This window comes from Chiloscyllium plagiosum, chromosome 4 (assembly GCF_004010195.1).
Source record: "Chiloscyllium plagiosum isolate BGI_BamShark_2017 chromosome 4, ASM401019v2, whole genome shotgun sequence".
NCBI classification, from domain to species: Eukaryota; Metazoa; Chordata; class Chondrichthyes; order Orectolobiformes; family Hemiscylliidae; genus Chiloscyllium; species Chiloscyllium plagiosum.
In genome coordinates, this window is record NC_057713.1 from 65,890,405 (window position 1) to 65,904,390 (window position 13,986).

The window sequence follows — 13,986 nt, forward strand, 5'->3', positions numbered from 1 at the left end:
AAACAGTGTTGAATGGCAGAGCAGGTTTGAAAGGCTGAGCTTCTCCTAATTTAAATGTTCGTATGCATGTTTGAGATTTTAGTTGGTCAGTCCAAAAGGAGAAACCATCACCATTGTCCTTGGATTTTGATTATGGTTTCAAACAGTTAATTGCTCAATATCATTTTCAGGTTCACTTGTGCTGCTTCCTGAAGGCAAATAATATAAATGTTTGATCACCTTAATAGGTTTGTCAATACTAAGGAAGAAAGTTATAATAAAAAGTGTCAAATACTTCAAACTCATTTAAAAAGAGACGTGTTTACAAAAACAATTTAAATCGAGACCGATTACTGCTTTAAATTTAAAATAGTGTTTTTGCTAGTGATTAAGAACTAGACGTTACAAAAGAAAACCATTATAGTAAAGTTATCAGGAGCAGCACTCTGAAAGCTAGTGCTTCTACATAAACCTGTTGGACTATAATCTGGTGTTGTGTGATTTTTAACTTTGTAGACCCTAGTCCAACACTGGCATCTCCAATTCAAAAACAGTCATGGCTTAGTGGTGTTCATGTGGACTGCTTTCATTCTTTAAAGCAGTTTCTTGTTTTCTCCATAGCCCATGGGATCAGAGCGGATGGAGATGCGTAAGCGTCAGACATTGGTGCAACAGGAGATGCTGGGCTCTGCACAACCACAGCAGGGTGATGGGAACCGTGGCTCCAATGCCTGCTGTTTTTGCTGGTGCTGCTGCTGCAGCTGCTCATGGTACGTCTTTCAATCTATTATCCCCGAACTCTGGAGAATGACTGGAAGGTAAATGTTAGCACAAATAATCTATACTCACATGACTAAGCATCAGCTATCAGACTTTCCCAGAAACTAGCGCTTAAACAAAATGTGCGTAATTTTTAAATTAAAAACCATTTCACATTTTACTAATCTGTGAGGAAATAGGATAGATTACAACACAGACCAATGGGAACTCATTTGTCAAACTCCCAAGAGCCAGTCAAAAAGCAAAATGCAGATAATGTTAACAAGGAGTCCCGTATCTACAAACTTTCAACTAACGTGTAAATGCGATCCCATACAAGGATTTAATTTTTAAGATCTGAAATATGAATATTCCTATAGTTAAGAATGGCTGTTTTATATTGTCCTGCATTGTACAGTATTCAAGTTTGTGAACAAACCAATTCCAAACTGGACTCGAGAACGGAACCTGTTTGCAACCTAGGGCTGCCTATTCATTTCATTCAAGCAGTTTGCCACTGCAAATTATACAAAACGTCTACAATTTGTATTAATTTTTTTTCTTAATCCACCAAAAGATCAAATCAGATTGCTAATATCTTTAGTTCCCGGCATGGTTTAACACAGCAAACAATGAAGTATAGGCTGGGAAAGCAGTGTGGAATATGCGTATATACTAATAACACATTATTCCTAATCATTAAACCACCCACCTCCCTAATTTCCTATGGGCTAGAGATAGTGAAAATGTCTCAATTGCCAAACAAGAGAATAAACCTCTCTCTCAAAGATGGATACTGTCATTTACCAGCTCAGTTTGAAGTAATTGTGATCCCTGGCCCCTCAACAAAACTAATGTCTGGGAATGAGTTCAGGTTCATCCTATCAGTGTCAGAGACTAACAGAGAGTCAGAAATACCCCATAATATCTGCAATTCATTCAGCCTGCAATGAGATATGTACTTTTGAGAAGATTAAACAGGTTTTCGTCCACATGGACCAGAGCCTGGCCCAAGGCAGAAGACTGGATTATTTCAGAATATTGTGGCCCTGCAAACCTCCATTCCCACTTAGAAACCTTCTAAAGTTTCAGCCTAGTGTGTTCTTTCTTTACTGCCTTCAGCATGTCAGATTAAAAAAAACTATGTCTTCATTTAAGTCAGCATGATGTGATGAAATGTTAAGACTTTAGCAAATATCCTGAGGAATATTAACTGTCACATTGTGCAAAGAGGAGAATGTTATGTTTAATTCTACCCTCTGACTCCTACATGCCAATCATTTACAGATCCATATCACAAGGTTCCATATAATCTGTGTCCTTTCTAAATGTTTAAGGTGATGGATGGGATACCATTTAAAGTTGGCTGCTTTGTCCTGGATGGTGTTGAGCTTCTTGAATGCGTTTGGAGTTACACTCATCCATCTGAGTTAAGAACGTTCCTCATTTGTGTCTTATAAATGGTGGGTTGAAAAGTGCGCTGCTGGAAAAGCACAACCAGTCAGGCAGCAAGAGAGACACATTTTGAGCATAAGCTCTTCATCAGGAATGTTCCTCGGATGCTGCCTGACCAGCTGTGCTTTTCCAGCGCCATCCTTTTCGACTCTAATCTCCAGCATCTGCAGTCCTCACTTTCCCCTCTTAAAGATGGTGCACAATTTTGGGGAGTAAGGGGTTGAGTTACGTACCACAGAATTCCCAGCTTCTAACCAGCCTTTGTAGCCACAGTACCATGTTGTTGATAATGGGGGATATCTGCGATAGTAATGGCATTGAATGTCAAGGGAAGGTGGTGACATTTTCTCTTGATAGTCATTGACTGGCATTTGTATGGCACAGAGGATACTAGCCTCCTATTAAGCCCAAACCTGAATGTTGTCCAGGTCTAGTTGCATAAGGACATAGAGTGTTCAAAATCTAAGGAGCTGCAAATGTACTGAACAGTCCTTTCTAATCACTTGTATGGAATTTTAGCAATTTCTGGGAGTCCACTTAGACAACATTCATAGCTAGCTATATGCTTACAAATTCAATGGAACTAGTGAGACATGGCAAACTCTTCACAGATCCTTACTGACTTATTATGACATGTTTACATATGTTCAACTGTTCAGTAACTGTTTTTGACAATAAGCTGCAATAATTTTCCACAATTTATGTAAGACTGTGAGTTCTGAATCAATTTCCTGCCTTAATTATGGAGAGGCATTTGCATTTTAACTGAATGGAACAACACGTGAATCTAGAGAATTTTGAAAAGCTGTATTTTCAAATACAGCTTTGAAACCTTTGTTTATTTATTCTTTCATGGGATGTGACTCAGAAAGCATTTGTTGCCCATTCCTAATTTTCCATTAGGGGATGTGGCAAGCACCTTCTTGACACTACAGTCCTTATGGTGTCGGTACACCCACAGTGCTGTTGGGAAGGGAACCCTAGTATTTTGATCCAGCCCCAGTGAAGGTACAGTGATATTGGTTAAAATTGCAATAATGATTAGGTAGGATGGAACCCACAGGTTTGGTGCTCAAAGTTGATGCTTTGCAATGTCCTTTTGGAGGCTTAATTAGTTGTTGTAGTATATCTTGTAGTTGGTGCACACTGCTTCACTGTGTGTCACTGGTAGAGGGAGTAAATGTTTCAGATGATGGATTTAACGTTGGCTGCTTTGTCCTGGCTGGTGTTGAGCTACTTGAATGCGTTTGGAGTTACTCTCATCCAGCTGAGTTAAGAACATTCCATCACATTACTCACATGTGTCTTATAAATGGTGCACAATTTTGGGGAGTAAGGAGGTAAGTTATGTGCCGCAGAATTCCCAGCTTCTGACCAGCTCTTGTAGTAACAGTACCATGTTGTTGATAGTGGGGGGGAGTTCTGTAATAGTAATGCCATTGAATAGCAAGAGAAGGTGTTAAGATTTTCTCTTGATGGTTATTGACTGCCATTTGTATGGCACAAAGGTCACTTGCCACTTATTAAGTCCAAATCTGAATGTTTACCAGGTCTTGTTGCATGAGGACATAGACTGTTCAAAATCTGAGGAGCTGCAAATGTGCTGAACAGTTTGCAATCACCCTACAAATGAATGTCCCACTTCTGACCTTATGATTGAAGCAAGGTTATGATGAAGCAACTGAAGATAGTTGGTCAAGACACTACCTTGAGGAACACCTCAATAACAAGAGGGCAGAATGTTAAGGTGAAGAGCAGGAGGTTAAGAGGGGATTTGAAGAATTTTTTCACTCCGGATGAAGGGAATCTGGAAAGGAATGTCTTCGAGGGCAGTAGAGGTGAGAAACGTAACCTATAAAAAAAAAGAGGGAAGATTGGAAAGTGGGAGGAGTGTAGTTAGGTCAGCACAGACCCGATGTGCAGAAGGGGCTCCTCAATGCTGCATGATACTATGACTCCATGACACTATGATCTGCCATGTTGCCCTGGGAGGTGAAATGTAGGAGCAACAAGCCCAGAGACTCATGGATGACTAGAAATATTCAGAACTAGATTAACAAGGGAAAGAGAGACATATAACAGTTGCAAAAGGAGCAAAACAGCGGAGGCCTTAGAGGAGTATAGAAAGTGCTGGGGATAACCCAAGGAAGCAATTTGAAGAGCAAGGAAGGGAGGTGAGAAATTTCTGACGGGCAAGAGTAGGGAGAATCCCAAGATATTCCACAAATATATCAAGGGGAAGAGAATAACAATGGAAAAAATAGGGCCCATTCGTGACCCAAGGGAGAATCCGTGAAGGAAGTCAGATGACAATGATAGAATGTTAAATGAGTACTTCAAACCTGCCTTTACTTTGGAGAAAGAGGATGCAGGTACAAAATTTGAGAAGATAAACTGTGAAGTTCTTAGATTGATATAAGAAATGCGAAGGTATTGGAGGCTTAGGTGGTTTTCAAAGGAGACAAATCCCCAGATGCAGATAAGTTGTATCCTAAGCTGTTGTGGGAGGTATGGGAGACGAGGGCGGAAATAACAGGGGCCCTGACCCAAACTTTATAAATTGTTTCTTGTCTCGAGGGAGATTCTAGAAGACTGGAAGATGTGAATGTGATTCCACTTTACAAAAGGATTGGTAGCGAAAAGCCAGAGGAGAATAGACCAATTAGTCTCATATCAGTGGTAAGGAAATTGCTGAAGAAAATAATGAAAAAAAATTAATCTCCATTAAAAGGGGCCATGATTTGATCGGGGTAGTCAGCAGAGGGTGGCCATGCCTAACACATTTGGTGGAAGTTTTGAGGAGGTGGCCAAGTATGTGGATGAGGGTAGGGCAGTAGATGTAATTTATATGGATTTCAGCTAAGCTTTTGAGAGGGTGAGAATAATAGGGACCATTGTCTCTGGCCTCAAGGGAGTTGCCAGAGGACTGGAAGACAGCTAGTGTGATTTGATTGAACAAAAAGGGTGGTAAAGATAGGCTAGGGGACATTAGACCACTAAGTCTCACATCAGTAGTAGGGATGTGGTAGTCCCACATGGAAAACTGATAAAGAAAATAAAACCTATGGCATCCAGAGTAACTGGCAAGGTGGATCCAAAGTTGGTCCAGTGATAGGAGACAAAGGGTAATGGTAGAAGGCTGTTTGTGTGCCTGGAGCTTGGTGTACAGTGGTATTCCATAAGAATCAATGCTAATCCCTTATTGTTTGTGATATTCATGAATAATATAGATGGAATGTGGGGGAATGATAAATAAGCTTGCAGATGAATAAGCTTAGGTTACAGGAAAATATAAATGGTTCAGTCACATGGGCAGATCATGAGCAGATCATTGGCAAATGGAATTTAATCCTGATGAATGTGAGGTGATGCACGTCGGAAGAAGTAACGCTTCAAGAGAGGTACAGATTCATGGACTGAAGTACCTCTTCTGTACTGTATGATTCTATGACTACTCCTGTACTCAAATCAGCTTTCAATAAAGGCTAACATTCCATTAGCCTTCAATAGTTTGTTACACGTACATGTTAACCTTTAGTGACCTATTGACACAAGGCCCTTTGCAATTCTACAATTTCCAACCTCTCACTACTTAAAAAAAACTACACATCTGTTCTTCTACCAAAGTGGATAACCTCACATTTTTTCACATTAAATTCCATTTGCCATTGTCAGATAAGTCTAATAGGAAGAACAGTTGGCACCAGATTAATGAACATAGCAGGACTGGTGGTCTGAAGTGTATTTATTTTAATACAGGGAGTAAAACAGGTAAGGTAACTGAATTTTGAGCCTGGAACTATGCACGGAACTATGATGTTATCACTATTACAGAAACCTGGTTGAGAAGAAGGCAGGACTGGAAACTCAATGTTCAAGCGTTTACATGTTTCAAGTGTGATATAGAGGGATGTGAAATGGATGGGTGAGTTGCATAACTGATTAAGGAGAATGTCACAGGTGCATGAAGAGAACACATTTTGAAAGGCTCATCCAGAAAGCCCATATAGGTAGAATTCAGGAATAAGAAAGATGCAATCACTATATGGTGTTATACTCTATAGATAGAGATAGAGAAACAGATATGTAAGCAGGTCATGGAAAGATGTAGAAATAACAGGTATGTTGCAATGGGTAATTTTAACTTTCCCAATATTGTTTTAGAGGCTTAGGTGAGACAGAATTTATTAGGCGCAACTGGGAGGATTTCTTGAAACAATATGTAGATAGTCCAACAGGGAAGAGCATCAAGTCCACTCTGCCATTTAATCATGGCTGATGGGTGTTTCAATTCCACTTACCCGCAGTCTTCCCGTAGCCCTTAATTCCTTGCGAGGGCTGTACTAGAACTTGTATTGAGGAATGAGCCAGGTCAAGTATCAAAGTTTAAGTGGGGGTTGCTTTGGAACAATGATCATAATTCCATATGTTTTAAGATAGTTATGGATAAGGGTAAGTCTGGTCCTTAGTTGAAAGTGCTAAATTGAGGCAAGTTTAATCACAATGATATTAGGCAAGAACTGGACAAATTAGATTGAGGGAGCTGGTTGAAGGATATCCACATCTGACATTTATCAGAGGTCAGGACAAGCATGTTTCTGTGAGGATGCAAGGTTTGGGAACCCTGGATAACGAGATACTGAAAGCTTAGTCAAGAAGAAAAAGGAAGCATGTTTAAGGTTTAGGAAACTGAAATCAGACTAGGACCTTGAGGAATGTAAAGGAAGCAGAAAAGAAATTAAACAAGGTATAGGAGGGTTAAAGGGACCATGAAATATTCTTGCAAGTAGGACTAAGGAGAATCCCAAGGCATTTATATATAAATTAAGTGAAAAGAGGGAAGCTGGGGAAAGGATAGGTCCACTGAAGGATAAAAGAGGGAATTTATATGTGAAGCCAGAGATAATGGGTGAAGTCTTTAATGAGTAGTTCACATCAGTATTCACCAAGGAGAAAGACATGGATAATGGTAATATAATGGTGATATGTTGAAATTCTATGGCATGTCAGTTTTAAGAAGGAAGAGGTTTTTCCAAAACAGTGGGATAGTTAAGTCCCCAGACGCAGATGGGAGGGATGAGATTGCTGGGGCCTTGACAAAGATCTTTGTATCCTCTTTAACAACAAGCAAGGTTCCAGAAGACTGGAGGATAGCCAATATAGTTCCATTGTTTAAGAAGGGCAACAGAGATAATCCAGGAAATAGGCCATTGAGGCTTATATCAGTGGTCAGAAAATTATTAGAGAAGGTTCTTAGGGACAGAATTACTCTCACTGGAAAAGAATGGACTTATTAGGGATACTTGGCATGGCTTTGTGTGGGGCATGTTTCATTTCAAAAATTTGATGAAGTGACAAAGATGATTGATGAGGGTAGGGCAGTAGATGTTGTCAACATGGACTTTACTAAAGCATTTGACAAGGTCCCTCATGGTAGGCAGGTCCAGAACATTAAATCAAATGCACAGTGAGTTTGTAAGTTGGGTACAAAATTGGCTTGGTCCTGGAGGACCAGGGACAGGTGGGGAGGATTTTTTTTTTGCCTGACTGAAAGTCTGTGACCAGTGGTGGTCTGCAAGGATCTGTGTGGCATCTCTGTTGTTTGTAATTTATAAAAATGATTTGGATGGAAATGTCAATTAGTAAATTTGCAGACAACATAAAATTGATGGAGTTGTGGATAGTGAGGAAGGTTGTCAAGGTAAACAGCTGGATATAGATCTGTTGGAAAGTTGGGCGGAGAAATGGCAGATAGATTTTAATCCTGACAAGTGTAAAATTATGCATTTTGGGAATTCAAATGCAAGAGGAAATTATACAGTAAATAGCAGGACCCTTCGGAGTATTGATAAACAAAGGGATCTTGAGGTGCAAGTCCATAGTTCCCTGAAAGTGACAACACAAGTAGATAAATTTGGATTTTTTTTGTTCGAGCATTGGAGGCTGAAGGATAACATGATGGAAGCATATAAAGACATGGATAGGGTCGATAGTCAAGCCTTTTTCCCCAGGACAGAAATGTCAAATAATAACTGACAGAGATTTAAGGTGAGAGGGATCATTTGCAGACCATTTTGAGGACCATTTCCATTTGCAGACAAATGGGTTTAGTTTAGAATGGCATCATGGTCTGCACAGATGGGTTTGTTCCTATACTGTACTGTTCAATGTTCTTGCCCAATTGCTAAGCATGTTCAAATTCTGCTGAAAATATTTTTCATCTTCCTCAAAAAATGCTACTGCTTAGCTTGTGTCATCTGCAAATTTAGACATATTACATTTGGTCCCCACACTAAATTATTGATATATATTGTGAACAGCTGGAGCCCAAGTATTGATCCTTGCAATACCCGATAGTCACAGCCTGCCAGAATGAGAATGATCTAGTTATTCCCACTGACTGTTAGCAAATATTTAGTCCATGCTGGTTCAAGGTGTTTTAATATTGCTAATCAATCTTGTGTATCCACCATATCAAAAACTTGCTAAAAATCCAAATATCCAGCAATCATTATGAATTCTGATGGCAGCATCCTCAAAAACTCCAAAACTATGTCAAAGACAATTTTCCATTTTACAAATCCATCTGACTATACCCAATTAGATTATTTTTATCCAAGTGTCTATCTTTCACATCTTTTATGTCAGATTGTAGCATTTGATATAAAAGCTGATAGGTCTATAACTCCCTGCTTTTTGCATTGCTCCTCTTTTAAATAATGGGTGACACTTTTAAGCTTCAAATCTACAGGAATCATTCTCGATCCTGTGAAAATTTGGAAGATGATTGTCAATGCATTGACTATCTCTACAGCCATCTCCTTCAGTATTTTGGGATGTAGATCGTCAGGTATCTGGAACTAATCAGCTTTCAGCTCCATAACACCAATTTCTTTCAACTCCTCATTCTCCCTAGTCACTTGAATCTCTAATTTTGTGAGATTATTATTTTCTCTGACCGCATTTTAAAAAAATCTTTTAATATTAAATAATCCTTACCTTCTTTGTCAGCCAAGATTGCCTGAGATATTTTCACATTTTCCATGTTGAAGGAATGAATTGTTGCTCTCAGCCATGTAATAGTTATTTAGGATTGTCCATTACCTATGTACAGTCATGTCTTTTAATGTATTTTCTCAATCCAGCTCAGCCAACTTGTCTTATACTTTCGATAATTTCCCTTATTCACATTTAAAACTTTGCCTCAGATTAAACCATCACTATCAATTATAATGAATTGAATTGAATTGATTGTCACATGTATCTAGGCACAGTGAAAACCTTGTCTTGCGAGCAATACAGGCAGATCACATAGTTAAGTAGCATAGATAAATAAATAAATAATAGGTAAACAGAGGCAAAAACAAAAACACAGGTACAGGCGGGTGTTAAGAGTTTGAGAGTCCATTCAGTATGCGAACAACAGCAGGGTAGAAACTGTTACGAAACCGGCTGGTGCATGTGTTCAGGTTTCTGTACCTTCTCGCCAATGTAGAGGTTGTAGAAAAGCATTGTCAGGGTGGGATGGATCTTTGAGAATGCTGGCGGCCTTTCCTTGACAGCGGGTCTGGTAGATGGGATTCTATAAATGGGAGGTTGGCCTTTGCGATTGTCCTGCCGAGTTCACCACACTCTGTAACCATCTTCGATCTTGAATGGTACAGTTGTCATACCAGGTAGTGTTATATCCAGACAGAATGCTCTCAATGCACACCTATAAACGTTGGCAAGAATATTTGCCGTCATGCCAAATTTCCTCAGCTGCCTGAGGAAGAATAGACATTGTTGGTCCTTAGTAACCAGTGCATCCACATGAGTCCAAGAAAGCTTGTTCTGGATGTAAACTGAAATGCCACAGGTGTCATGGTGGACAGTCATTAGCACTGCTGCCTCACGTCACTAGGGCCTGGCTTTGATTCCAAGCATGAATGACTGTCTGCGTGCAGGTTCTCCTTGTGTCTGCGTGCGTTTCTGCCAGTTTCCTCCCATAATTCAACAATCTGCAAGTTTAGTGGATTGGCCATGCTAAATTACCCTGTGGGGGGATCCAAGATGGCGGCGATCTGAGCAGATCTGCCTTGTTGAGCTCTGCACCCCAGCCAGCTGGAGTGATATTTTTACACCCCCACTTTACCTTTTTTTTTGGAGAGAATTGATGTTAAACAGTTGTGAAACTGTTTAAATCTATTTGCGGTGGAGTCTTGATTGTCCGAATGAGTTGGGCAGGGAGTATTTTGTTTGAATGATTGACCGTTCGGGTGGCTGGAAACAAGTGGTAGTCTGAGTGCCAGTTGTTCAAGCATTTCTCGATTATCTGGCAATGCACGCCATAATGCCAGTTAGCCAAGAGCTGCTGGTTGTCGAACATCTCTCGGTTATCCAGCTATGCATGCCATAATGCCGTTTAACTGATAACTGAAAGCTGGGTTGCCTGGTGCCATTTTTGCAGGGCCTTGAGATCTTATTCGGATTGTCCGGGATTTGGATGGTTGATGTTCAGATAGTCAAAGTACTACTGTAACTTCTTTTTGAGCGAGCGAGGATGATGAAAGGAAAGCATACAGCCAAGCCCCAACACACGGGGACACTCGTGGCAATCCGAGGGATGATGAAGGAGTTGATGGAAGACAGTCGTACTCAGCTGGAGCTGATTTTGATCATGCTACAAAAGCATGAGAAGGAGTTGGAAGGGCTCAGGAAACGAGTTGAAGAGGTCAAGGAGTGGACCGCGGCGTCGGAGACCGAAGTCAAGTCCCCAGCGCGGCGTATCCAGGCCACTGAAACAAGTCCAGGCCTTGGCCTTGACTGAGCAGATCGATGATTTGGAAAATCAAAGTAGTAGGAGAAATATCTGGGTCATTGGACTGCCAGAGGGAATGGAAGGTGGGCAGCGAGCAAGCTTATTTGAAGACTAGCTGCCACAGTTCCCTGGCTGGGATGCTGAGGCGGACCGGGTGAAGGTTGACAGAGCTCACAGAGTTGCGGTGTGCAGATTCGGTCTGGATCGGCATCCCCACACAGTCCTGGTACGATTTCAAAGCTACAGGAACAAGCAGAGAGTCGTGGCATCTTCCAGAAGGATGGGAAAAGATCCATAGGCCCTGACTTATCAGGGAACTAAGATAATGTTTTTCCAGGACTTTTCTGTGGCGGTGATCTGTAAAAGGCAATCGTTTCATGAGGTCAAAAGAAAATTAATGGACCTTTGGTATTCAATATTTGATGAGACACCCAGCAGCGCTTCATATTACTCACGAGGCTATGGCATCGATCTGGACAGGGAAATGGATATGTATGTGGAAGGTATAAGTGCCCTCTATGGGCAGGAGTTAGAGTCCCCCATTAAGTGACTTTTGTGTTTTGTAGTTAGTTTAGTTTTTTTGCTTTTTCATAAATGGGCTCTACGAGTCTTCTTTTGTATCTGCTCAACGTACTGTAAGTCACATTTTTCCTCGTAGCAGGTCAAAGGTGGTTGTAAAAGATCATGGCTAGCAGTGTTCTTTAATGTTGCACCTGAAATATTAGAGGCATCCATTCACCAGTTAAAAGGAAAAAGGTCTTGTTGAGCCTCAAAAAGGAGACAGTGGATGTTGCCCGGTTGCAGGAGACTCACCTTAATGATAAGGAACACTTGAAGTTACAGCAGGGTGTGTTTAATCAGGTGTTTCTCTAGTCCTTTAACACTAAGAGCAGGGGTTAGCCATATTCGTCCAGAAGATTCTTCTATTTAATTTAATAGATTGTTTTAAAGATGAACATGGCCAGTTTGTTATCCATAAGGCCCTAAAACATGATGAGGAATATGGTATTTTGAATGTCTATTATTCTCTGGCCCAACCCCTTAAATGGGGTTGATGCACTATCTAAGCTGATGGCCTTTGCATCGCGGCATATTCTTGTCGAGGGGGGACTTTAATTGCTTCATGGATCCTGTGCTGGATAGAATGCCCAAAGCTTTTGCCACAATCTAAACACTTGGATGATCTATGTGTGGAACTAGGGTTGGTAAATGTTTGAAGATGTTTGAAATCTTGACATTCTTTTCCAATCCTCATAAATGCCATACGAGGATTGATTTTTTTTTTAACTCCTGCAGCTCTTCTAGATTCAGTGGTATCTTGTTCAATTAGGACTATTGCCATCTCTGATCACACAGCAGTATATTTAGTGATTGGGATTAAGGGTAATGCAATAAGTTCATTGTACTGTGAATGGATCCCTTCATCCTCAAGGACAGCAAGTTTGTTGAGTACTTGTCTAGGGAATTTGAAGCATTTTTGGCCACTAACTTGGATACAGCTAGCAATCCATCCATTCTTTGGGAGACTATTAAGGCCTATACTAGAGGGATAATTGTCTCATACGGACAGTCAGAAGCGACAGAAGGGAGAGCAGCAGCGTCTGCTCGAGGCACGATTGAAGGCAGCTGAGATGGCATATTACAGTAGGCCATCAGTGACTAAGCTGCAGTGGATGACAGCACTTCGATCCACCTTAAACTCCATGCTTGCGCGTACAGGCAGGAAGGAACTTTCCTTTGCAAAGCAAAGATTGTTTGAGCATGGTGATAGGCCGGGTAAATATTTGGCATATCTGGTTAGGAAGAAGAATGCCTCCCAATCTATTGCTTCTATTGGGGAAGGGAATGGGACTCTTGCTTGTAATGCTAAAAAGATCAATGCAGCATTTCGGAGGTTCTATTCTGAACTGTATCACTCTGAATGTTGTGAAGATAGATGGGATAAAATGGAGTCTTTTTTCAGGAACTTGAATCTTCCTGTGTGTGTGCTGAGCAGGTGTCTCTCCTTAATGCTCCATTAACAGCACAAGAGATACATGAGGCGGTGAGGCAACTTCAAAGTGGAGAGGCACCCAGCCCTGATGGTCTTCCCAGTGAGTTTTGGAAATGCTAGACATGTATAACTATTCATATCGTCATGATTGCCTCCCACCATCCTGGAGAGAGGCTAATACCACTCTTAGCCTCAAGAAAGGTAAGGCCCCGGTGGACTGTGCTCCTTATAATCCTAGCTCACTCTTAAATTCTGATTTTAAAATTTCATCTAAGACTTTGGCATTGAGGTTGGAAGGAGTGTTGCCCTCTATTGTCAAAGAAAATCAGACTGGTTTTATAAAGGGTTGCAGATCCTCTAATAATGTTAGGACGTTACTTAACATGATTCAAGTGTGCCAACAACAATTGGTTCAAGTGTTGGTGGTCTCTTTGAATGCAGAGAAGGCATTTTTATAATCTTTTTAAGGCCTTTTTATAACCTGGAGCAGTTTGGCCTGGGTGAAGTGTTTACTAGATGGTAAGGGTCCTTTACAGTGATCCTCTGGCAGCGGTTCTCACCAAAGATATGAGGTCTGATAATTTTAATATTGGTAGGGGCAGTCGGCAAGGCTGTCCCTTTTCACCTTTGCTTTTCACATTGGTGACTGAGCCGTTGGCGGAGGTCTTGCATGGAGAACCTGATATAGTTGCTCCAAAGGTGGGGTCGAAGGTGCATACGTTTACACTATATGCAGATGATGTTCTTATTTTTCTTTTGAACTCAGCAGTCTCGGTACTCTATGTGATGCACTATTAATTCATTTGGTTCTTTCTCAGGTTACAAGATCAATTTTTCAAAGTTGGAGCCTATGCCTATGGGGGGGGGGGGTGTCTAAGGGGTATACGTATTGTGAAAGGTGGGTTCCCCTTTAAGTGGGCACAGGAAGGTTTTCTTTAATTGGGCCTCTCTATTACCCTAGCTTTGATCAGTTATTCAAGGCTAATTTTGTTCATTTGTT

General features: G+C 40.8%; 1 protein-coding gene across 6 annotated transcripts in view; it reads left to right on the top strand.

Moving 5' to 3' along the window:
• LOC122549096 (regulator of G-protein signaling 20-like) overlaps window positions 1-13,986 on the top strand; it is a 242,919-nt gene that overhangs the window by 189,666 nt on the left and 39,267 nt on the right. For 2 of the 6 annotated variants that reach the window (XR_006311410.1, XR_006311409.1), the window contains exon 3: window positions 601-686. Coding sequence is in view for 3 of the 6 variants with exons in the window: in XM_043688330.1 (XP_043544265.1) it covers window positions 601-797 (197 nt within the window). In the remaining 3 variants the exon portion in view is untranslated. Of the gene's footprint in view, window positions 1-600; window positions 798-13,986 lie in introns of those variants that run through there. The other 4 variants (XM_043688331.1, XM_043688332.1, XR_006311411.1 and 1 more) reach the window with 3 other exon arrangements.